This window comes from Hoplias malabaricus, chromosome 4 (genome assembly GCF_029633855.1).
Source record: "Hoplias malabaricus isolate fHopMal1 chromosome 4, fHopMal1.hap1, whole genome shotgun sequence".
Taxonomy (NCBI): Eukaryota; Metazoa; Chordata; class Actinopteri; order Characiformes; family Erythrinidae; genus Hoplias; species Hoplias malabaricus.
Genome location: NC_089803.1, coordinates 30,677,236 through 30,701,618, shown reverse-complemented (window position 1 = coordinate 30,701,618; position 24,383 = coordinate 30,677,236). Strand labels below are relative to the sequence as shown.

The following is a 24,383-nucleotide window of genomic DNA, read 5'->3' as shown; positions in this document are numbered from 1 at the left end:
CTGGAGGTTGTGGGTTCGATTCCTGCTCTGGGTGACTGTCTGTGAGGAGTTGGTGTGTTCTCCCCGTGTCCACGTGGGTTTCCTCCGGGTGCTCCGGTTTCCTCCCACAGTCCAAAAACACACGTTGGTAGGTGGATTGGTGACTCAAAAGGTGTTGTAGACCGTAGGTGTGTGTGTTGCCCTGTGAAGGACTGGCGCCCCCTCCAGAGTGTATTCGCACCTTGCGCCCAATGATTCCAGGTAGGCTCCGGACCCACTGACTGAAATACCTTGTTTATTTGTTGAGGTTTCTGTGTCATTTTACATTAAACACATATTTTCTGCTTCTGTTCTAACATTGCACAATGAATAAATTTGCTTGGCATTTTGACTAGATATTTTTAGTAAAGGAAGGGAGGTCTCTGTCTTTTGCACAGTGATGTCAATGAGACATATGAGTGCCACATATCCTCAGTGTTTAAAGAACCATTCATTGTCTATTCTACATCAATACAAAGTTTAATGCCCCCCCCCCTCCCCCTTTCCCACCAGAACCTGCACAGCCAAGCCATTTAGGGACCATTGTTTTCTTTGTTTGCAGCATGTATCCAACCTGGACGCTGCTCATTTTCTTCTACGATGTGCCTCATTTGCTAATCAAGGCAGTAAAATCATATTTAGTTTATTATGCAGTGCTGGATGACGGATTATTGTTGACATAGCATGAGCTAATTTATTTCTGCTGCTTCTAATTGATCGTGTGAGAGGTTGTGATCAGATGGTAATTTTGGCCCTCTGCAGAGGCTGCATTTGCATTGCTTTTCTCCAGCGGACCGCAGACGCCGCAGTAGATGTTTGACTTAAAACCAACACTGGGGTTTTATTTTTACCATTCGACACGGCTGACAGAAAGGGAATATTCTGATGCGTGAGATTAAGTAAGCGATGCTGCACCTCCTTTCCAGCAGGGAGTGTTTATCATGAGTGGAGGAGCTAATAGCTCATAATTTAAAATGACATATTTTATTAGGCACATTAATTACTTTGATCGTAGTTGATGGGGTACACAAATCTGCAGATATGCTATTATTTACATCGACGACAAATGGAAAGTGAAAGGACTCGTTTATGGAAATTTAAAATGCATAGATTGATGGTCAGAGCCAGCTTAAACTAAGAGCAGAATCAAGAGGAGCCAACTGGTTAGGACTCAGATTAGAGCAGATTATTGGACGGAGTGGGGGGGGGGGGGTGTGGATGAGTGAGGATTTCAGATGAAGTACTGGAAGGAGAGAAAATGAAAAGGTTGGCTAGATAGTGAGACTCATCAGAGAGTTGTTGTGTGGTGGATAGGATCAGTGTGTGTGCCCCCTCCCCATCCCCCCACCCCTACCTCTGTTATCTGCTATCTGCTAGAGCTCAGCTGCCAGGGCAGCGAGAGTGAGCCCTACTGCCAGCGAGAGGAAGGGAGAAAGAAATCAGCCTGCTGGAGTGAGGTCAGAAGAGCAGAATCTCTCCCTCTCTCTCTCCCTCTCTCGTCCCTCCACCACCCCCCCTCCTCTTCCCTTCCCTCTCTGGTCGTGCTGATATTAATGAGGGGGCAGATGAGGCTGGATGTAACTCCAGCTGTTGAGAGAGAGAGAGAGAGAGAGAGAGAGAGAGAGAGTCTGGTACTATACAAAATAGGTGTAATACAGCTACTTGGTCATTAATCCTCATATCATTTGTTCACCTCCAATATCTTTTTCTCTCACGTTTATTTGTTTTCTTTTCGTATTTTTTTCTCTTGTTTTGTACACTTTTAGATTTTCGTTCTGTAAGTTTAAAAGCTCGTTTACTGCCTGGATGCTACTGTTATGGCTTCATTTCTATCTCTCTCTCTCTCTCTCTCACCTGCGATAAGGCAGACCAGAAAACACACAAACAAAAACACACACAGGCTATCTCAAAACATTCTCTGCCCCGCTCTAGAGCCTCCGCTCCTCTGTGTGCAGTCAGTGCGCAGGCGGTCTCTCGTCGCTGAGTGGTCGCTCGTGCTGTCAGTCAGGCGCTGGTGGGCGGGACCTCGCGGCGACGTCATAGTCACATGGAGTGTGGTGTGGTGGCGCGAGAGAGCCGGAGCGGCAGAGCTGTTCTGTGTGCTGGGCAGCTGCTGCTCTAACAGCAGAACTGCAGGACAGCAGCAGGACAACACCAGGGGGAGGCTCTCACACGCGCCGCGCCTGCTGCTCGCCTATGGACCGCCGAGCTTAATGATGTATTTTGTGATTTCAGCGATGAAAGGTAAGAGGGAGATGGCACGCTGGCTTTCAGCGCTCCTGCAACATAGAACAGCGCGCGAGCGAGAGAAATAGGGGCTAAGTAACAAGTACAGCCGCCAGTATAGGAGCTGTTCACAGACTGCCAACTAACTCTCTCTCTCTCTCTCTCTCTCTCTCTCTCTCTCTCTCTCTCGCTCACGTGGAGCGGCTTGCTTGAAAGGGGTGGGTGGGTTTGTGTACCAAATGTCCTCACAATGACAGGACAACATCAAGGGGACTTGTTCAATTCACCACAGTGTCAACTTTTTTAAAAGTAAATATGAGAAATGTCGCCTTCATTGTTAACGTTAGGCTTAGGTCTATGTCTAGGTGTTGCGTTGCTTTGATACAGTAATGCAGAAATCTGAAAAAAGTCCTCACATGCAGTGAGACAGACCACCATGTGTGTGTGAGTTTGCGTATTTGTGACAGAAGCAGCCTGTGCCTTGTCAGAACCTGTTTATTAGGGCAGAGTTAAGCTCTCCTTTCTGCATAGAACCAGACAAAATTAAGTTAGTTCTTTTAATACAGATGTCAGAGTGAAAGCGGACGAGTCCTGTGGCTGTTGAGGGTAAAGTGAAAATAAGTCTAAGGCTGGTGTCCACTTGTTTCTGCACACAGCAGTAGACCTAGTTATAAACCTCACGTCATTACTGTAGATTGCAGATTAGATCTGTGTTTGCTGTTAATTACATATCTACTAATATGTATTAATATGAGCCACATGCAGAGGCAGGGAAACTTTCAAGGGTTGGTCAAATGGCTGGAAATGTTAAGAAACTAAGATGATAGTGAGATCCCTATTCATCTGTGTTTAGAGCAGAGGAGCATGTGTGTTTGCATGTGTGTTTTGGCTGGAAGAGGTTTGGGTTGATGTTGATGTGTGTTGTGTTCCACTGACCTATTTTTTGGCTGGCGGGTGAGCATGAATGGCCATGAGAGCAGGGCAAGGGCCGCCCCGCCACACTGATGTTGATCCTGCATCTCTAATCCTGCTAACCCCCCTCCCCTCCCTCCCCAGCCCAGCCCAGCCCAGCCCCCTCCTCATCATTAGACACATACTCTCACATAAACATACCAAGTCCTCTTGGGCCTGGCAGTCTGAGCAGTTGAGCAGTAACGTTGCCTTGTTTGTTGTTGTTGTTGTTGTTTGTGTGTAATATGAGTTTGTAATTAAATCTCTCTCTACCCCTCGCCCGCTAACACAGTCTCTCTCGTGCAAGTGTAACACAGTATGCGCACTTCTTGCATGCAGTCCAAGCGTCCGTGCACTTCACTACTTCCATTCACACTCTCTCACGAGCACACCATGACACATACTGACACTCGCAGCCTGTAGAGAGGGGTACAGGCAGCTGTCATTTTGCATTAGGTGAGAAGTGGTGGGAATGGAAAAAGTGATTGGGTGTTAGCAGATAGCCTGCTCGCTCTGCACTTTGCGCCCTCACACTCTGTACAGAGCTGAGAGAAGTCTCCTTTATTCACGTTCCCTCTCATATCTCATATCCTTATTCAAGTGATGCATCCACATAATTATAGTGTGCGCAATCCCAATGCAATCCGCTCCTGCCTGTGTGGATGTATGTGTTGTGAGTTACGATCCCGTGGCCTTATGTTCAGAGCGCGGATCTGTCAGGTTTGGATAATCACAGTGGGTTTGCTTGTTTTAAAAAATAATTTAGTGTCATTTCTTTAGTGTGCAGAGAGGCAAAAGCATTCAGAGCCAGTGTGCACATACAGTTGAAAGCCTACTCAGAGCTGTGTGGTTTGGAGCCTGTCAGTGCAGGGAAGTGTTGGTTTTGTACCTGCTCTTTCATACTTTTGCAGACGGCACATTTTTGCATGTGGGTTTGAGTGTGTAGTGCACAGCTATCAAGGAAGTGTGTGTGTGTGTGTGTGTGTGTGTGTGTGTGTGCGTGCATGCGTGTGCGTGCTCCACAGCGAGTTGCATGATGGAGCAGGTGTAAAAGATAGCCCCTGACCCAGGGTCTAATGTGTGGGTTGGATTGGAGAGGCTGGCTGGCTGAAAATAGAGCTGAATAGCAGAAGCCTGGGAGAACACAACACTGTACGTCTCTCGTCTCATCTCCCTCTTTCCACAGCTTTTACACCATATAAAGCTTTCTCACACTCTTATTGCATTCGTCAGAATTAACATTTTCTTCGGCTGATGTCTACTTCTTCTTGCCAAGGAACATTAACCCTTTAAATTCTATGTTCTGACTTGCTAAAGGAATGCCCGGTGTTTTTTCCAGCTCGGAGAGTTAGTGCTGCATGTGCTCAGTTACCACAGACAGTAATTTCCCATTGCCTAGAAAGGAACAGAAACCCACAGCCTCACAACACGTGTATTATAGGAGCCAGAGGGCAGTTGCTTTAGTTGGTTTCTGTTGTGAGTACAGCACTAAGTTTTCTGTTCCTTTCTGTGGTCTTTATTATTACAAATAAATTCAGGGAAATAATTGTCTGTGGTAATTGAGTGCATGCTGCAGGTGCAGTACAAGGAGAGTCAGGTGGGAGAGTCTTTTAACATGTGGGGTGTTATTGAGTAACTTATCATTTGATCAGTATCACAATGACTGCTATGTAATGAATGTAGTAATGAGAGTGAGAGAGTAGACGTTTGGCCTTGAGAGTATCGTGTGGGTATTGACTGTGTTTCAGTGCAGCAGCGCTTTTACTCATATACAGTATAAACCACATTCATTTGCAATTTTTCCCCCCACTAATTTTTTAGGTGTGTGGTTGCAGACTCTCATGAGATCCCCCTGTCCCCCACCTCCCATCTACATTAGCATAAAGTCACTCTCGTTCTTTTTTTTCCTCCCTTGTTCTTTCGTTCTCGTTCCTTTTCCCAGCTTCCAGCCTCCTAGCCACACTACTGCCTCTCAAGCCCCTAATTACCTGTAATGGAAACATCCCCCTCATTACCCCATGCAAATTAGCCTGCCTACTCAGCACAATTAAGATGAAAACTCCAAATATTAATTACATAATTATAGAAAGACGTTTGATGTGCCAAAGACAGAGAAGAAGTTAAAAAATAATAAGAATAAAGCATGCTTCATCTGTGTGATAATTAACCCTTCGATAAGCTTGAAAGTCTTGGGATCATTTCCAAAATGTTTGAAATGTCTCAAAGAGGCGCATTTTCCAGCCTGCATGCTGCGCAGAACACAGGGAAAGAATGTGAGAACCACTTTTCAGCGCTCTTTGCATAATTTGAATTCACCCGTGTACAATTGGTCGTGCGTCGACGTCGCAAACAAAGTCAAACAAAACGCCATTTGCATTCGGAGGCGTACATTAGTGGCTTGCCCTCTGTTCTGTCTCAATGTGTCGCTCCCTCTCTTACCCCCTCACTCCCGCACACTCTCTCTTTCTCTTGGGCTAGATTCACAGGGCTCCACCGTACCGCAGCACAGGTTAACAAGATTGGCTATTATCCAGTTAGCCACAGAGGACACGGAGAGCCCAGGCAAAATGGCCACACATTAGGGGGGAAGGGAAAACAAAGCCCAGAAGTGAGGGTTAAAAATAAAAGGCCAGATTACTGGCTGGATTGGGTTTTTCTGTAATGGCACAGGATTGAACTGTGTAAAGCTTAGGCTCAATCACTGACCGACTTCCGCTTTTATTAGAACTTTCCCTCACCAGGTCCACCTTGTTTTCTTCAGATCACTGCTGAAACTCCACCATGTTGTTATAATTTACCTGATCACAGTAAATATTTCCACTGGTCACCCTCACTATCCAGATCCTTGTCCAGTGTGTAAGAAGTTGAGGTAGAGCTGATTGATCTGGATGGACAAACAAACACATGAAACACATGCAAGTGCACACTGGCACCCTTCTCTCTTTCTCAGAAGTGAGTGACCGCACAGCTTCATAACAACTCTCTCAGGAGAACTGAGATGAGTGCCATTTTCACGCATTATTAGAGTGTGTGTGTGTGTGTGGCTGGTAGTGTGTGTGTGTCAATGCTACGAAATGCATTACCTGCCAGCATGGACAGGTCAGCTGTTTAATGAGATATTGACTGGCCACTGGGAGCAAGGATTTTTTTTAATTTACCTCCAGTAGCTGGTGTGTGTAAGTGAGGATGTGACAGTGTGAGTGAGTGACTGTGTGTGTGTGAGAGAGAGAGAGAGAGAGAGAGAGACAGGATGCTACAGCCTAGTGCCTCATTGGCAATGCCATGCACAAACACACCTATCGTTACACACACAACTCTGAGAGCTGGCACCTCAGACAGCTCAGACCCAGAGTAACAGTTTTTCAGCCAACACACTCTCCCTCTGTCTCTCTCTCTCTCGCTGTCTTTCTCTTTCTCTCTCTCTCTCTCTCTCTCTCTCTCTCTCTCTCTCTCTCTCTCTCTCTCTCTCTCCCTCTCTCTTTCTCATTCTCTTTTCAAATATGTAACTTTGCCCCACCCCCCTCTCTTGTCTCACTTTCCCTCTCTTGCTCTCTGTTTCTCACTCTTTTTTCTCTCTCTTCACTTGCTTCTATCTCTGCTATCTGCTTCTATGTTTGTCCTGGCTGTGGGGTTGTGGTGTCCTCACTCTCTCTTTCTGTCTCTTTCTCTTGCGTTTTCAGTCTCTCTGTCTGTCTGTCTGTCTGTCTGTCTGTCTCTCTCTCTCTCTCTCTCTCTCTCTCTCTCTCTCTGTCAACTCTCTACCCTTTTTTTTTTTAATTTCAATTCAATAAGCTTTACTGGCGTTACCATATTCAGACCCAGTATTGTGAAAGCGTCATCAAAACATTGGACATTTAGAACATTCTCTGTCTCACAATCTGTCATAATTTTTTTCCCCCTCTCATCTCATTTCAACGTTCTCATAGTTTTGCTCTTTCTTCCTCATACTTTTTGCAAACCGATCCTCACATTCTCTTCTCTGTGTCTCTCTCCCAGTGTTTCTCTCATTTTCTGTCTCACTTTCTCTTTTCTCTTGTTCTCTCTCGTTCTCTCTCCCATTTTACATCAGATGCTCCTCTTTCACTCTCTTCGTTCAATCACTGGGCTAATTTTATCAGACTTAAGACAGCCTAACTGGGTCTGCAGAAAACTAATCACGCCTGATTACCGTGGGCCTGCGCACTCAGATCTGAGTGTGCGTGTGTGAGTGAGCGAGAGAGACGAGGGAGAGGAAGAGAAAGAGAGAGAGAGAGAGAGAGAGAGAGAGAGTGCGTGCGTGCGTGTGTGTGTGTGTGTGTGTGTGTGTGTGGCTCTATGGAAATGGTGGGTACTGTTTGATTGTTAGAGGGGCTGGGCGGGTTTCTCTCACTTTTGCAGTAATTTCCTGCATCATCTTTCAGGGTATATTAAAGGCCACAGTCATACTGGAGCCTTTGAAGTCTTGGCCTGTCAGGCTGTATTTCAGGCCTGCCAGAATACTCCCTCTCTCAGCACTCTGCTGATAACACATTCACCACAGGTCCGGCTGCACCTACACACGCTCGCACACAAACGCACAAAGACACACACACACACTCCGTGCCACTCTCAAACACTGAGCAGGGAGAAAAGAGATTATTTTCAGCCCTGGAATTCAGAGGAGGAAAGGGAGAGAGAGAGGGAGAGAGATTATTTTCATTTAGAGAGAGAGAGAGAGAGAGAGAGATTAGGACTTTATAAGGAGTAGCCAGCAGCTGTGCCAGACTAAGAGCAGTGAAGGGATTACTGATTACAGCACTGGCCATCTTCAAAGGGTCTTTGGGGAAAACGACAGCTCAATATTACCAAACCTAATGTTTACCACTGCTTCCCACACACACTTGCGCACACACATCCTAAAGGTCACAAAGGGAAGAACCTGACCTATACGCATAACTTTATGACTGATACTGCCACATCAGACCCAAGCCCACTCACACTACTGTGGGAGAGACAGTAGACCAATACATCAGCTGTTCAAAATACACAAACACAAGCTCCATACTGTAACGTCTAACACAACAATTAGATCAGAGTATTTTCATTTTGTGTTTAGATTCATTCCTTTAATATATATGTTTCTTAAAAAATATATCTCACTAAAGTACTGTCACCAAAGCCAGATGTTGTACACCAGAGATTGTTGATCCAGTACCTGGAGCTGGGGTGCAGACCCACACACACACACACACACATACACACATACACACATAGCTTGAGCGAAACATTGTCATCTATCATTTTAGAATATTTCAGAATATTTTATAGGATTTTTTTTTAAACCGTGGTCAGTTTAAAGTGAAACAGAGAGTGGTTCAAAGCCACATAACTTGCTGATGGTGAACTGCGCATAATCTTTAGAGCCTAACTCACACACCTGTGAGTATACACACCCTTCACACCGACTAATTTGCACCTGGCTTCCACAAGCATTCAGTATATGTAATTGAGAATTAGGTATATGGAGGTGTGTGTATGTTTAGCGTGCGTGTGCTCTGTGTGCTGAAGGAGTGCCCACTGTGCAGAATAGTCCAGGTGCAGACACACACACGCACATATTGTGCACACACTCACACGCACATATCGTACACACACACACACTCACAGTTGAGTAAATGAGGCTGCCTTGTCCAGTGCGCTCAGTTCAGTCACGGCTAATGCCCTCAGCTTCACGTTAGCTCTCACAGAGCGTGTGTGCGCTAGATATGCTCTCTCCCTCTCTCTCTTTTCTTTTTTACACCACTTTCATTCCAGGCATGTTTTTGGCCCGTTCCTTTTCCCTTCGCCTTTCTCTTTTCCCTCTCTGTTGCTCCCTGGCCCTCTGGAGGCCTGTCCACTGGCCTTTTGAAGTAGCATCAAAGTGGAAAGGGGAATGGAGAAAAAAAAAGAAAGGGGAAAAAAAGAAAACAGTATTGATTTTGCGTTTTGTCTGACTCAAATACGAGGGAATAGAGATGCGTGAGGGAGCAGCGGGTGTCGACTCCCTGTTGCCCACCTAACTCTCGCCTGGTAGCGGTGTGCCCAGCTATAGGCTGCTCCACGTAGCCCCTCTGGGCCCTAGATCTTTGTGCTCCTAATCCCCACAGTAAATAAAAGTCATTTAGAAGCGGAAGCTGCTCTTTGACTTATTTTTCCCTGAAGATGTCAGATCTCTTATCCTCTCTTACATCAGGCCGGTGTCATCTTCAGCCACACCGCGAGCTGGCATGACCTGCTTTCTGCAGCAGAGAGACAGAAAGGACTGCTTGGTGCTCAGCCGTAATCAGAGAGAGAAAGCGAGAGAAAACACCCAGGAGAGCCAGCTGAGATCTGATTGTCTCCCTTTCTTCTCACTTGTGTTTGACCCTGCTGTGACATAAGCAGTGACCTTTGGGTTATTCCCACTGACCTATTTACCCTGCGCTAGCACCAGAAATCGGGTAAAATAGCCTGATTCCAGTGCTATATATAATCTGTTCTATTACTTCTGGCATCAGACAGTGATATAGATTTTCAATAGGCTTCTGATAAGTTTGGAAAATTAAAAATGATTCTTGAAATGTTTTCTCTGTGTAAGATCAGTGTGAAATAAAAGCACAGCAGAGAGACAGTCCTGTTTAATTGACACATAATCATCAGAAGGTAACAGTAAATTTACATAAATACTTATTTTTCAGGATTCTTTGCTCTTTGGTTTGGTGATCTGCAGGAATGTTTTTACACACCTCAGAAGTTCAGGCTTTATGGAGGTTTTTACATTTTCTGCTCCTCACATTTTGGGTTGGGCAGTCCATATTTCTAAGAAACACAGCACTTTCTTTGTTTGATCTCCAAATTTTCTTTCTTTTTTTCTGTTTGTTTTTCTCTGAAATAGCTTTTTGAGAATGTGTAGAGTGGGATTAATTCAGCTCTGAATCATGAGTGGAGCTTGTTTTTCTCCCGCCTCTCAAAGTCGAAAGCTTGAAGTACTGTTTATCTGATGGTGACACTTGTGGCGATCAGGTTTTGCACGAAGTTCTGTTTTCTCTGTATCGTGTAGGATTTGTTTGAATTGCAGTTTTTGAAACTTTTATTCTTTCCTTGTGAAAGTGGATTGCCTTAAATATAATCTCCTCAGAAATATGTTCTGAATAATTAATAACGTGCTGGTTTTAACTGGAAGCTAAATTAATGTAAGGTGGTCTCTGATTTTGCACAGTGCTGCATGTCTGAACTGTGAGACCTCTAGCAGAATGGTACTGAGAACACCTTCACTTTTTAAATCCTGTATTAAATGTTATCAAACAGTGTAATATATTTAGTGATAATAAGATTATTTTCAGTTTTATCAGTACCACCCAGCACTGCCTAGATCAGGCTAAAAAGGCCACAAATGGGGGAGGGGAGGGCTCAGGCCAAAATTCTGCTGAGCCAACTGGGAAAATATTTCCCCACATGTGCAAGAGCGTCTCACCTTTCAGCCGCTTTATTTTCATAACAACACAAGCAAAGGTGTTACTCTGTCAGCAAATAAAGCAGGGAGATTTAGAGCATGCTGCGACCGTCGAAGAATTAAAAAGGCCGCCAGGTAAAAGAGACATGGGGCCTAATGGTTAACACTCTGAAAGGTTAATCCGATGGTATGATAATAAACTGCAGAACCAAATCAGAAGGGTCCATCATGTGATTTTAGACCATGTTCAAAGGCAGGGCGTGAGATGCCGACATCACCAAATGCAAAGTATTACAGGAAGGCCTCGTGCCAATTGACTGGGGTTCACGGAGTGCATGCCTCAGGGGCCAAGGAGTGCACACTTCTTCCTGTCCCATGGAGATCGGCTTTAACACACTCAAGAACGGCGAAGAGCGGAGTGAAATGTGGGAGTATTCCTGTGAATTTTGATGAGATTAGGGAACAGGCTCAGAGAGGGAGAAAAGGAGAGAGAGTAGAACAATAGAAGGAGCCATTCTTGAGTAGGTGGCTTGATTACAAAAGGAGAAGAGTTCTATTGAGATGATTTAGAGGGGGCTCCTGCCGAGGCCGTCGGGGTGCTACTTGTGTAATTCCATCCAACTCTGTTCAAATTTGCCCTGATCAAGCACCTGTGCTCAGCAGAGCTGAAAATAATTAACTGCACTCCACAGCACTAGGTGGCACTGTGACAAAACACTTCACGCTGCAATTTCTCACTTTCTGATTGCTGTACGGGCAGCGCGTCATATTAGTGCGTTGTATAACTTTGTTTGGTAAACATTTGGTCTGTACCCTCAATGTTCTGGCAGTTAGCAGTGTGAGAAGCGTTGGTGTATTGTTTCGAGGAGGCCGCCTCGCTCAGCCTTAGCGTGAAATTATATCTCAAGGTTACTTTGATTAGTCGTGCTGTGTTCTAAACAAAGCTGCACGGAATGAATTTAATTTCTCGCAACAACAAAGCCAACCATTCTTATCGTTACCAACCCCTGCAACATGCTTTATATGCACATATATTTATTAGAAATTAAGTGATCCCTGTTTTAATGATGAAGATGAAAGGGCTTTATTTTATTTATTTATGCATTTATTGCTTCATGGTGAAATCATCAGAGCCCCCCTTTTTTCTAAAACAATTAAGTTCTAAAAACACCACAAGAAAGAGCTTAGAATTTTTTTTTTCCCAGAAAAACAGCTGCATATATTATATTTCACAGCAGGGTTTGGAATATTCATATTACATTTTTTATGTAAATGTGATATACATAAATGCATATGAGATTCATACGTCAGTTTGAATGGATGTCTCAGAACAGTAGTCGTGTGGAATGATGATTTGTGTGTGTGCAGTAGCAGGAATGCGACATTAGAGATGACAGGAGTTATTTGCTTATGAGAGAGAGGTGTGGTGGGGGCCGGGGGGACACTGCTCTCTCTGCAGCCGCGTGTGGGTGTGTCTCGGTGGGGGAGAGAGAGACTGTGGAGAGGCCCTTGACCTATGCCAGAGTGGAGCCCGGAGCCCCTACTGTCTAAACAGACAGACTGATTACTGATTAGACGCTCCATCCCTGCCGCGCTCAGCCGTTTGCATGTCGGCATCCATTCCCCCCTACACTCTGATTGAGAGAGAGCCAGAGACGACAGATCTTCAGCCGATTGTGTATGTTTCCCTCATTTTTATCTCTGCCTCTGTCTCTCACTCACTAACTCACTCACTCACTCACTCTATCTCGTGGTCTCTCCCTCCCTCTCTCTGTCTGTGTGTACCTCTGACTGTCTCTCTCCTTCTGTCTATTCTGTCCATCTGCCTCTGTCTGCTTCTCTTAGTTTATGTTTCTCTCTGTCTTACAGAAGGATAATGTTGAGTGCAGCTGGCAATCACCCAGAGTTGCTCTGGAGTACTGGGCTTGTTTTGTTGTTGTTTTGAAGTTTTTTTTTCCTCCCCTCCTTCTCTTTCTCTCTATCTCCCTCTGTCTGTTGTTCCCTTGGGCTCCTTCTTTCTGGATGAGAGCTCTCCCTATGCTGAGCACAGGTCCTTGTGTTCTCTCTCTCTCTTTCTCTCTCTCTCTCTCTCTCTGTGAAGCAGTCCATCCTGAACAAGGGCTGTGTCAGCGCTGAAGCCAGCCTGAAATCTGTTTGGTCCTCTACATGCTGTTCCTTACATCATCCCACGTTCTTCTGTCCTTGCACACCCTAAAAACATCAGAAAACACAATGATTCTTAATCCTTACGTTCAGAGTCTTTCATTAAACACTTGTGCAGAGCCCTCTGTGACTTGATTTCATAAGTTGCAGGTGTATTCCTCTGTTATTAACACTAAGAAGCATTATTTTTAAAAGTATATTCTAGTCCAGTAGATACTGTAAAGCTAAAGTCCATATATGAGCATTTGGGAATTAAAAATATAGCGATAAGTCATTGTTTAAAAAATAATCTCTAGAGTCTGGTCAGCTACAATGGTCCAAAAATTCTGTATTTAGATAAAACAACGATTTAAAAGCACAAAGTCAGCGAGCAGGTTTCTCATGAAACTCTTCAGAGCTTTGGTGTTATGGTCAGTGAGTCAGCATGTGGCACATAGGTGGAAAAAAGCTTTTGTTTATGTGGCTTCATTTCGTAGGCTGAAGGAACGCGTAGAAAGTTGGTGTGAGATATTTTCCTTGCTTGATGCAACATGACACTGAGATCTTGATCGGCAGTCCTCCGCTCAGTCCTCTCATCTGTCTGTGTCGGTGGTTTCGGGGGAGCGTGCTGTTGATGATGGCTGTGTTAATGTGATGTGTGTGTGTGGAGCTCTGGGAGGCCGCTGAAACATCCTCAGAAGCTGAGTGTGTTCTCAATTACTACCAAAAACAACACAGAATCTATAGACCCAGTCTGCAAGCTCCAGACAGCCCCCCCCCCTTCCAACACCAACCCCATCGGCCCGCTCTTCCCTGCCTCTGAAGAACAGCAGACACTGTCGCAATGTGTGCATGAGTGTGAATAATACAGGGCCATGTCTGCACAAACACAGTGAAACCATTCTTCAGACCATTGTGTCAGACTGTGTGCAGTTCTATCTGCCACATGGATGTTTGCCATGGACCGATGGATGGATAGAAAACTACTTAAGTGATCCTTTTAATTCCTAATAAATTTTACATACTAGGAAACCCATATTCAAAATTACATTGTTAATGTTAATAAAAATATTAACAATTACAAGAACACTCCATATATTTATTCAGATGATTACCACTGAATAACTCTCACACGTTTCTCATTCCCTCAAATTGTGGAAGCTAGCTGGTGATATGTATTGTATTGCATTGTTTAGTGTGTGGAAATAAACAATACAATACAATATGTACAAACATATTTTTGTATGTTTGTTTTTCGGCTTGTATCTGTGTCCTCTGTCACAAGTACAACACCACAGTGTGAAATTTACAATAATGGCAATGTACACCCGAACAGTACAGATCAGTGTAGACATGACGACACACTGTAGAGCATCTTTTTTTCTGTTGTCCATTCCATCTAATGCTCCAACGTTGTGAATAATCAGCACCATTTAACACTTTCTCTAGCAGTTATACTTTCACCAGCTCTAATGTCATTAGCAAGTTGTGCAGCTGTATAATTATTAAATTCTTTGTCTTCAAAATATCAGACTTCTTACATATCACTACACGTCAGGGTTCTTGAACTCTGCGTGTCTCGGCTGTATAATGTTCTGTGGAGGATTTCCAGTCCTAAGAAAGTGCATGTGAGAGCTTATCAGAGTTTAGAAATCTGACTGTGGTCTTGACTCTCCTGCTTGTGCAGATGAACAGTACAAACAACTCGACCACCACAGGAACAGAAATGAAACGTGCTGCTCCGTGCAAGAGGGCGACCACATTATCAGAGACACACAGTAAAGAGCTGAAACACACACACATACACACACACACACACACACACACAGGAGGGGCTCAGGGGAGACCGCGCTGGGGATTTGCTGCAGAGTGCGTGAGACGCATTCAGAAAAGGATGTGTTCACTTTGTTTATGTGTAGGTGGTGGTTGGCATGTGGTTTTTTACTTTATTTTTTTTTTATTTTTGTGTGTGTGTGTGTGTGTGTGTGTATGTGTGTGTGTGTGTGTGTCTGTGTCTGTGTCTGTATTTGTGAAAAAGAGGGAGAGAGAAGTTGGGCATTGCATATGCATGTGTGGGAGTATTTGTTTGCCTCTCGTCTGCGTGCCCACATATATTGTGCTTTTAGCATTTAACATTTCGTAAAAGAGTAAAGAACAGGGGAAAAAAAAGCTACATACACCACTATCTCAATTATGAAGCACACTGTTGTGCTTTAATATTGTCGGTAATTGCAGGCTTCTTGCTGTATATGCTGTAATTCTTAATATTATCTCTATGCAAAAGCAGCCAAGCCAAGCAAAATAATAATTGACAATGTGGAGCAGGCCTGTCATGTTAATGCGATTAAAAAGATAAATATATAATTAAATATATATATCTAACATGCCTTTTCATCGGTCGACAATGATTAGCTGGTGAATTGCATGATAAAAATGCATATTTTAAATTTTCCCACTACAGGGTCATCTGACCAATCCTGAGGCCGATTTGCAACTCCCAACAGAGAACAGGTCTCCCAGTTTCAGAGTGATTGTAAACGATGATCTTTCTGGATTATCCTTTAGTGTGGGGAGTCCATAATCCAATATTCTCACAGTGCAGTAGAGGTCGCCCCATTTTGTGAATCATAAATATGAAACATGTTCAGTATTCATGACTCAGTATCATATAGTGTTGGGTGGCTGCTGATTCTTTGTTGTGAAACATGACATTGACGTCATGCATGAAAGACCTTCAACCAATGAGAGCCGAGCTGAACGGAGCTTGTGATATGCATTTATGTATGTATGGAATGTGTTCATATCGTTGTGTGTGTTTGTGGTCACCTCAAGGTTACATCTAAGCCCTGATGACCTTTCCATTTTAGCAATGTTTTCATTCACATCCTTCACTTTTTTTATTTATTTGTTTTTTTATTAAACCAAAAGCACTCACCAGTATCATAGTAAAGGCTTAGCTGTCATCTGTGAGAAACTCCCGCCAGCTCTTGCGAGAGCAGTTTGCAAGAAACTGTGAGGTTTTGGAATCTGATCCGCTAGTGTGGGGACCTTGACCAACAACAACCAAGCGAAGAGAAATCAGTGAAAAATGTCATTGTGTGGGGTGTGTCAGGTTTTTAGCTGTGATTAGGATTTTTAATACTGTAAAATAGGCCAGCCATTACAGAAAGGAAAAGCACACTGATAAGCACACACATTTATAATTTACCTTTTCAAATCAAAACATTTTTCTGTCTTTCTTTGACATTTAGATGAACATCAATGACAGAATGCACTTTGCCTCATGACATTTTCTTCTTTCTTTATAAGCGAGATAATTGATCATTTAAGCAAGATTATGGTGTTCTGGAATTTTTGAAATATCTTTGAAAATGTTTTTGTACCTTGAAATGTTCACACTCAAGTTTAGTAGGCTGAAAACTCACCACAAGGGGGCACCACTGTGTAGCTTTTGATATTTAAGAGCAGTGTGTGGCATCGGTAAAAGTGTCCTTAATGTTTAGTTGAGTTTGCCCTTTTTTAAACATCTCCATCACTCTTTTAATTCAATAGATTGCATGGAATAATCAGTATTGACACCCCTGCTGAAGCGCGAGCGTGCATGCCTTGTCCTGTGTGCAGCTGCTGTGAGCTCCAAAGAATGGTCCAGGGTGAGAATTATCAGCGGGCATTGTAAACACAGCAAGGGAGGATGGATGCCCCTTCATCAAAGCAGAGGAAAGAGAAGAGAGGGGGGAAATTGCTGTGAGAGAAGTTAGCACCATAATGGGCCTAGGTGGGCTCAGCAGCCGCCTTTTTGATCTTTGACATATTTCATAGGCATTGATTAGAATGAGCCTTCAGTCTTTGATCTAGAGGGGAAATGTTGTTGCTTGGTTTGGAGGTTTAGGGAGTATTATAATTTATACAAGGGGGATTTGCATGAGTGTGTGCGCTTCTGCGCATATGTGTGTTTTCCCCCTTTTCCTCTTGTTTCCCAAGCTTGAGCAATCTTAAAGTAAACAGTGTGTGCTATTGTGTTGCTTTGCATTATGCTTCTCATTAGCGATCCCTATGGTAATTAGTGAATATATAGTGGATGGCGCTGCAGTGAGAACCAAATGAACCGACTCCAGCCTGAGAGCCACAACCAGTTTTCTGATCACTTCCCTGTCCCGCTCACGGTACTGAATGGATTCCAACAAGCACTCAGGCCTCTGCCTTTTCCACAGTATTTACATTTTCTGGGAGAACTTGGAGAAGCTGAATCCTTAAGAATCCTGCTGTTGACTTTTTATCCTGCTGATTTGCTGGAATGAGGTAAAATGTCCTCTGGAGTTCGCTGTAAAACTAAAACATTGAGCTCGTCTTGGCTTTGCTTATAACTGTGCTACTTGGCTGAAAAAAGCCTTTGTCTGCAAACATCGTTTGGCAGTGGGGAATTCCGCCCAGAATCCTGGAGAACATGAGACTTTTTTTGGGTGGAATTGCACTTAAGTGTCCTGCTGGGGTCTCATCCTTGCCTTAAGCTATGTGCTAAGCTTATGTGTTATCATCACTGACTACAACAAATCCAGGTAACACTTTGGGAAGGAAAGGCTGGTGTAGTGAGCTGGAGTTTGAGCACAGGCTTTAGTGTGTATACCAAAGCACCTCTGAATTCACAAGGGACTAGGATTTAGATCATGATGTGTGTTAATAATGGATTTCAGGTGTCTTGGCTGAGTTGGTTACATAAATATGGTTATTGCCAAAAGCATAGAACTGGAAGCTATTGAAAATTATGAATGCAATTATTTTCATCAATTATTTCACATACAGAAATGCCTTAATCTTAATGACCCCAGACTGTTGGAGTGGGGCTCCCTCGGCCCATGATTCACTTCAGTTTCTGATGCTGGAATCACAATCTGGTGTTCTCATGAATCCAAATAAAGAATAACAATGACCAGTGAGTGATTCTAGATTTATGAACTTCGGAGGTATCATGGCAGTTAGATTTCATTTAGCATGATGTATTCTCACATCTCTATGATGCACTTTATAATAGTTTACATTGTAATATCACACTTGTGTGATGCAGTGCTACTCCCCTAAAAATTATACCTTGTGTTAAAACCTAAACATTAAATACATTAAAAATGGCAATCTATAATGTGCATCTATTCGTCCTCTTCTTAGGGATAATATTGTATCCAAAATATGTGTGTGTTTAGATTAATTATAAAACTGTCAGTCATAAGACCGTAGCATACAGTAGCAGTAATCGGGAATCAGTTCATTCACTTCATCAATGTAAACGTGAACATTAACTGATATTGTGAACTAATGCCCAGCGCTACTTTGATCCTTGACGGTGTCTTGGGATATTGGCATCACTACTATTACACACAAATAAAAAGCTATGGTGTAGCCTTTGTAGTGCCTTCTTCTGTGTTTGCAGAGTTTAGAGCTCCCAGCAAAGAGCACACACTCTGAACAGATGCGGCAGACTCCAGACTCCTCAAGAAGCTCAGAGACGGGTGGTTTATTTTTACAAACTCCACTAAAACTGCTGTTTGGAGATTAATTTCACTGCTGAGCTCCCATTGTGGGGGGAAACAAATTGAGCTTTATGGAATTAGCGTGCACCGCTGTTGCCGCCGCTGCTGGAACCTCAGTCTATTCTTGGAGTGTGTTTGGAACCACTGTGTGGAATGTGATTGGTTGCGGGGGCCTTCTCGTTCGAGAGCGTTTTTCCCCGGCTAGGCCGGTGAGTCGCCGGGATAGGATTAAAGCCTGAAGTGCGATGTTGATGGCTCTCTGTTTCCCAAATGCCCTGTGTTTGTTGTCTAAATACGGTTGGGACGAGCCTGCTCTTGTAGGGGGGGGAAGAGAGGGGAGGAGGGGGCTCATGCTTTGCTCAAGGTCGTTTGGGATGATAGCATGCCATTAATAATTCCCTGCAAATCTACTGCATCTATCTCTATCTCCATCTGCTGTTGCCCTATCTACTGTATCTGTGTCTGCATGTCCCAGAGGAGATGCACACAGCAGCCAAGTATTAGCAGAGAAAGAGCCTGTAAAGACTGGAGATGACACATGCAGTGAGGGAATGCATTTTACACACACACACACTCATTCACAGCTGCTGAAGAGTGTTCTCACACTCCAGTGTGTGTATAAGTGTGCTGCTTACTACACCATCAGCATGCTGTGCCTTCTCCAGCAGCAGTATTATAGTGCATTATACTGTAGTGTAGTGTGGTGTGTGTTAAAGCCATGGGTAATTCCCCACTCCCTGCTTCACACGTGTGTGCGCGTGCACACACACACACTGCCTTGCGGCCCAGCAGCACCACTACAGGGATGCAATTATCACACTCCCTTAAGCCTGCTACACCCACATGACAAGGTGTTACTAGAGGAACCATCAAAGCCTGATTTTAAATGATGCATTTAATTATGTGAAATGAGAATTTGCATGTGTGCTTTGTGTGTGTGTGTGAGCATGTGTCCTTTGCTCTAGAGTTGAACTTGTTTATTCAAAGCCTTTTTGAGGTGAGAAGAACCCTAATGTAAGGCGTGTTAATTAATCAAAAATAATCAGAATCAACATTCCACACTTCTAAATGACATAATCTTGTCTAAATTAATTATATAGATTTTTTTCAATTCTGTTCATCCTTTTTGTTTTGGTAATTCCATTAATATGTCCCTCATTTGGTGCTCATGTCACTGTCCCCTTAAAACTATACTACTATACTTGTAGTCATGTGTTTCTGCTCCATCCAGTCTGTCACATCGAAGCAACATAGAGCAAATGTGAACAGTGCATGGCTCATAAAACAGAGATTGGCAAGCTCTATCCAACATTAGAAAAAATCCCAGCTTTAATGCTTGAGCATATTTACAGTACAAAGCCTTAGCAGTGAACTTTGTGAGCAATAAAACTAACAAAAACATAATTTGTAAATCAAAATCAAGGATAATGTTTATTTAATTGTGATATTGATTTGTGGTCATATTGCCCAGTGCTACGCTGATGGTATTCATTTAATCTAGTGGATATCCTGTTCCAAGCAAGAAAGAAAGATCATCTTCACACTGGGCTGGAGTTTGAAAAACTGCTTTAAAAAGCAAACACATCACTTTAATTGAACCATGGCAAACCAAACCCATCTTTTGTAAAATTGCAGAATACATTGCAGACTTCGAACGTTTTATTTCTGTCAAACTCTGATTCTTAGTCTAAGACCAGCATAAGAAGTTATCAGGCACATGTTGTAGAAAACCAAACTGTCATTATTTTAGTATAGTGTGTAAATATTGTTACAAGAAAGCCATTTTGAATACAATGCTTTTGTGATGTCACAAAACTAATGCAGTTTCATATATCTGCCCATTTAGCCTGCAGCAGCTTACCTGCTCATTCACATTTTTTAAATATTACATCAAACACAAAGATTGAAAACCTCCTTTTTAAAAGAAGCAAAATATAGTCAGTCAGAGCAGGGGTCATTTACATAATGAATTCTTAAAGTCACAGTGACATAATCTGCCTGATTAATTATAAAAGAGTGGTTGGAACATGTCATGAGAAAAGGGAATTTTTCTCAGGCAAATTAAGAGTGGGCAGTATGAATGTTGATTAAAATGACAGATTATGTCATAAAGAAGTGGATAAAGAACAATGACCAGCTTTATTTTTGATATTAAAAGGATCTTCCTCTTTAATTAACTAGATTTTAATGCAGATCAGTGTGAACCACATAAAAATAAAAATGGTTGCTTTTTAAATGTAGTATTACTGGTGTTTTGTCCCAGCTCAACTTCTGAAATGTCGTGATATTATATCTTCCCATCCATTTTGTCTTTTTATTTGAATATGTGCATTATCAGTTTTATTTTATTATTAATTGCTGAGTGATTAAAAGGGTTAATTTGACAAGATTTAAATGTTATTTATTTATTTTCTAAATTGATTTACTCGAGAAATCATGACCGTCATAGTGTACATGTGCATTAATCCATTCACAGCAAGATAGTGGCAGGCAGCAGCAAGAGCTAAACCCCCTCCATAGCTTTTTTTTTCCCCCTTGATAGATCTACACCATAGCAGGAGGTCTACTCTCATAAACAGCTCAACTCTCTCTCTCTCTTTCTCTCTCTCTGCCAGTGTGTCTCCTACCAGCAACATTTAGCATTAGCTGTAATGAAATGTGCTGTCTCTGTGGTGTAGAAATGCCTCTCGCTGTGCTGCGACTAAAGCTCAGTAACCGCAGCTACAACAACACAATCACAGTGCAGTTCTATCTATAGAAACTTACTACATGTCATTTGTAGCCATTGCTGACGGCAACAGAGGCTGCTGATGCATGGTAATAAGCCTAATATTCTGGCCAAAGCCTACTAGTATTAGATAAGCATGATAATAGCTACTGTGAATGAACAGAAATCCATGGTGGGGTGGCGAGGGGTGGTCTGAAGGTCATCATTGGGAATCAGCCTCCTGTTCTCATTCATTTCCTCTCCAGCAGCCAATTAGCAATTCCGATCCCCTCGCTGGCATGGACATTAGCCGAGAAACGCGTGTGAATCCTAATGACATGGTTAAATTTTCATATGCGTCAGGAGAGAGAGCTGCATATACAAGCTGAGCATTAGCTTTCAATTAGATGATGTGGAAGAGATGAGGATGATGAAAGACAAGCTGTGCATTCAGGCCAGAACTCCAGTCTCAGATCCTGCAGTTTTAAGTCTGCAGCTGTATGAACCAAGCTAGCAACACCACTGGGCACCTTACTCGTCCATTTGTTAGGGTACTTGGACCCTGGCCAAAGAGGTCACGGGTTCAATTTCATCTGATTTCCACCATGCTACAACCACTGTGCCCTTGTGAAAGCCATTAAAACTGTCCCAGCAGCTAACGAGTGCAAGTCATTCTGAGGAAAACAGCTTCCACTGTGTGATAACAGCCTTTCAACAGGCTACAGCACATCAGGTTTGGAGGGTGGGGGCATATTTTCCTTCCCAAAATGTGTTAAAAGCTTTTGTCTACCAAGTGATCAAACTGTGTAATCCATAGCTAAATGAATAGCAACTTTTGTGTTATACAAGTTCTGGTACTGTGAGGCTGGACAGTGTTTAGTGATGTTAGTAAGTATCCTCATTCATTCATTCAGTGAATATAATGGCTTTGTCCTGTTCAGGGTTGTGATGATATATGGAGCCTACCCAGAATCATCGGGCACAAGGGATGAACAGGGCATCACACCCTCACACGTTCACTCACACCTGTGGACAATTTTGAACAGCCGATCCACCGACTAGCTTGTTTTCGGACCGTGGGAGGAAAACCGAGCACCTGGAGGAAACCCACACAAAGACAGGAAAAACACATCAAACTCCTCAAAGAAAGTCACATAAGGCACGGTTTGAATCCACAATCTCAGAACCCTAGGGCTGTATAACAGTGACACCATCTGTGGCACCACCATGCCGCCCTAGTGCAAATCACATTCAGCCTAATGATAAACTGTAGTGATTTGTTTCCAGTGTGAGATTTTACACTAAATGGACCTAGGGAAATTGGAAACACAACAGATTTTCAGCTATTAGTTCAGTATGGTCAAAACAATCCTAATTTGTAGTGATGCACCAACATGGGATTCTGGTCCAATTCTGAAGTCTAATAGTTTCCTGCATATTTCTGCCAATGCAAGCACAGCTATATAAGCACTTATAAAAGGTAACAAATTGGGAGTAAATTAGTATTACAGAACAATCAGTGTAAATGAATTGCAGTGGATTAAAAACGCATGTTATTTTAGTAAATAAATGCTACAGTTTCGCAATATTTTTGCCATAGGTCCATATAGCCCAGCATTTGCTAAAAAAAAATATTGCATCTGTTGATAGTGCATGGATAGGTAAGTTCAGATAAAGCCTGAAATGGTTTGATGATAACTTTTAACTTTTGGGGAGGGGGCATCAGTGAGTTGTGTACTTCATAAATGCTGCTGATACAGACTGCCCTTCTCCTGCCCAGGTGTGTCTGTGTGTGAGTGTGATGACTGGGTTTGGACAGGTCCTGCAGAGATGGAATGAAGGCTAGCTCCAGCTTTAACACTCAATATACTGGATACGGCATTATGCAATCTTGCCTTATCTGGACCTATTGCCTTGCCAGGCAGAAACACACACTCGCACACACACACATATATATACCAGCTCGAGTGCTAGCTTTGAATGTGTGCCTTCATTAGCTGGGCTAAATATCCCTGCTTTCTGCAATCTCCATCATTTCTGGCCTTCGGGCGCTTGGATAATTACCTGCTCTCATTTCCCCTCCCTCTGGCCAGTGGGGAAGTGTCCTGCGTTGCATTAGTTTGCATGAAATATTTATCGGAGTGGTGCACATTTTCCAGTGCTGTCAGCTTCTTCCCTGCCTTGATGGACAGCTGTCTGGCCTTAATGTTTTGCTATGAGCTGCACCAGCTGCTAACAGAGAGTTAACAGTGAAGTTGAGCTGCTGAAAAAGTGACATTCTGTTCTTAGAGTAAAATTTTGCGCCCTTACGTTGACAGTGCTTTGGACCGCATAATGCACTGCATGTCTGTGTTCTGAAGTGATAGTAGGTAGTCTGTCTTAATAACAAAAAACATGCTGACACATTATTGTGCATATCATCATTTTTGGGCATCCATGTGTGTGTGCGTGGGTGTTTCGGTGTGTATCAAAGTAACAACCATTTACATAGAAGCCATGGTCCATGAAGACCAGTGAGCGAGACCCTTGGTAACTTATCTCAGAACTATTGCCAAAAAATTATATCTCATTAAATTATATTTTTAATGCATTAAACACATTTTCCAGATCCAGGTTCTCCACTGTGAGGATCTATGACTTTCTCTAGAACAGAGCCTTTCACATAAAACCCTCTCTGAAAACTGTTGTAAAATTGGTGGATTTTGCCTTTTAGACATGTGTAGGCTGTAACTCCAGGCATGAACCTTTAAGCTGAAGCCAAAGGGGAACATTTCTGCCTTTTACCCTTCTGTCAGACAAAGGAGTCCGGGCAAGATGTAGGCACAAGTTTCAAGTTTATTAAATACAGGAAACATACAGTACAAAGGATCAGACCAGACAAAGGGAATCTTACGGGATACTTCTACAGAAGACAGGAAAGAAACACAGGAGAGGAGGGTGAACTAACTGTACACAGGTATTGGAATTAATAAGCTGGCAAAAGGGAGGAGATGGGGCAATCAAAACAAAACCACAAGCACATGGATAGAAAACAAGACAGGAAGACAAGAATGGAGAGACACTAGTTTCTTCTTTGATCATTTTTAGTTGTAGTTGTCACATTAATTTTGATATAAAGCACATAATCTAAAAAACTGAAAATACCACAACATGATGCTCCTTATATAGTGATAAAAAAACACAGGATGAACTATTTTTGCCCAGCGTTGACATTTCCACAGCCAAATCACTGGCTATGGCAGATTTTAATCGGTTTAAGGTGACAATGCCTCAGTCTCAGAATATGTCACTGGCAGTGCCTTAGGTAAGATAAGAGGTCCTCGGTGACCACACCAGTAATGTTCCTCTGCAGCGTTTTCTTCTTGATCACCAGCAGTAGGCTTTCATA

At 43.0% G+C, this 24,383-nt stretch overlaps 1 protein-coding gene across 2 annotated transcripts in view; it reads left to right on the top strand.

The window, feature by feature from the left end:
• Window positions 1-24,383, top strand: part of roraa (RAR-related orphan receptor A, paralog a) — a 282,907-nt gene that overhangs the window by 206,857 nt on the left and 51,667 nt on the right. Inside the window, exon 1 of one of the 2 annotated variants that reach the window (XM_066667464.1) lies at window positions 2,112-2,262. The exons of the other annotated variant lie outside the window; for it this stretch is intronic. Within the exon in view, the coding sequence (XP_066523561.1) occupies window positions 2,232-2,262 (31 nt within the window). The 5' untranslated portion in view covers window positions 2,112-2,231. Of the gene's footprint in view, window positions 1-2,111; window positions 2,263-24,383 lie in introns of those variants that run through there. 2 annotated transcript variants of the gene reach the window in all.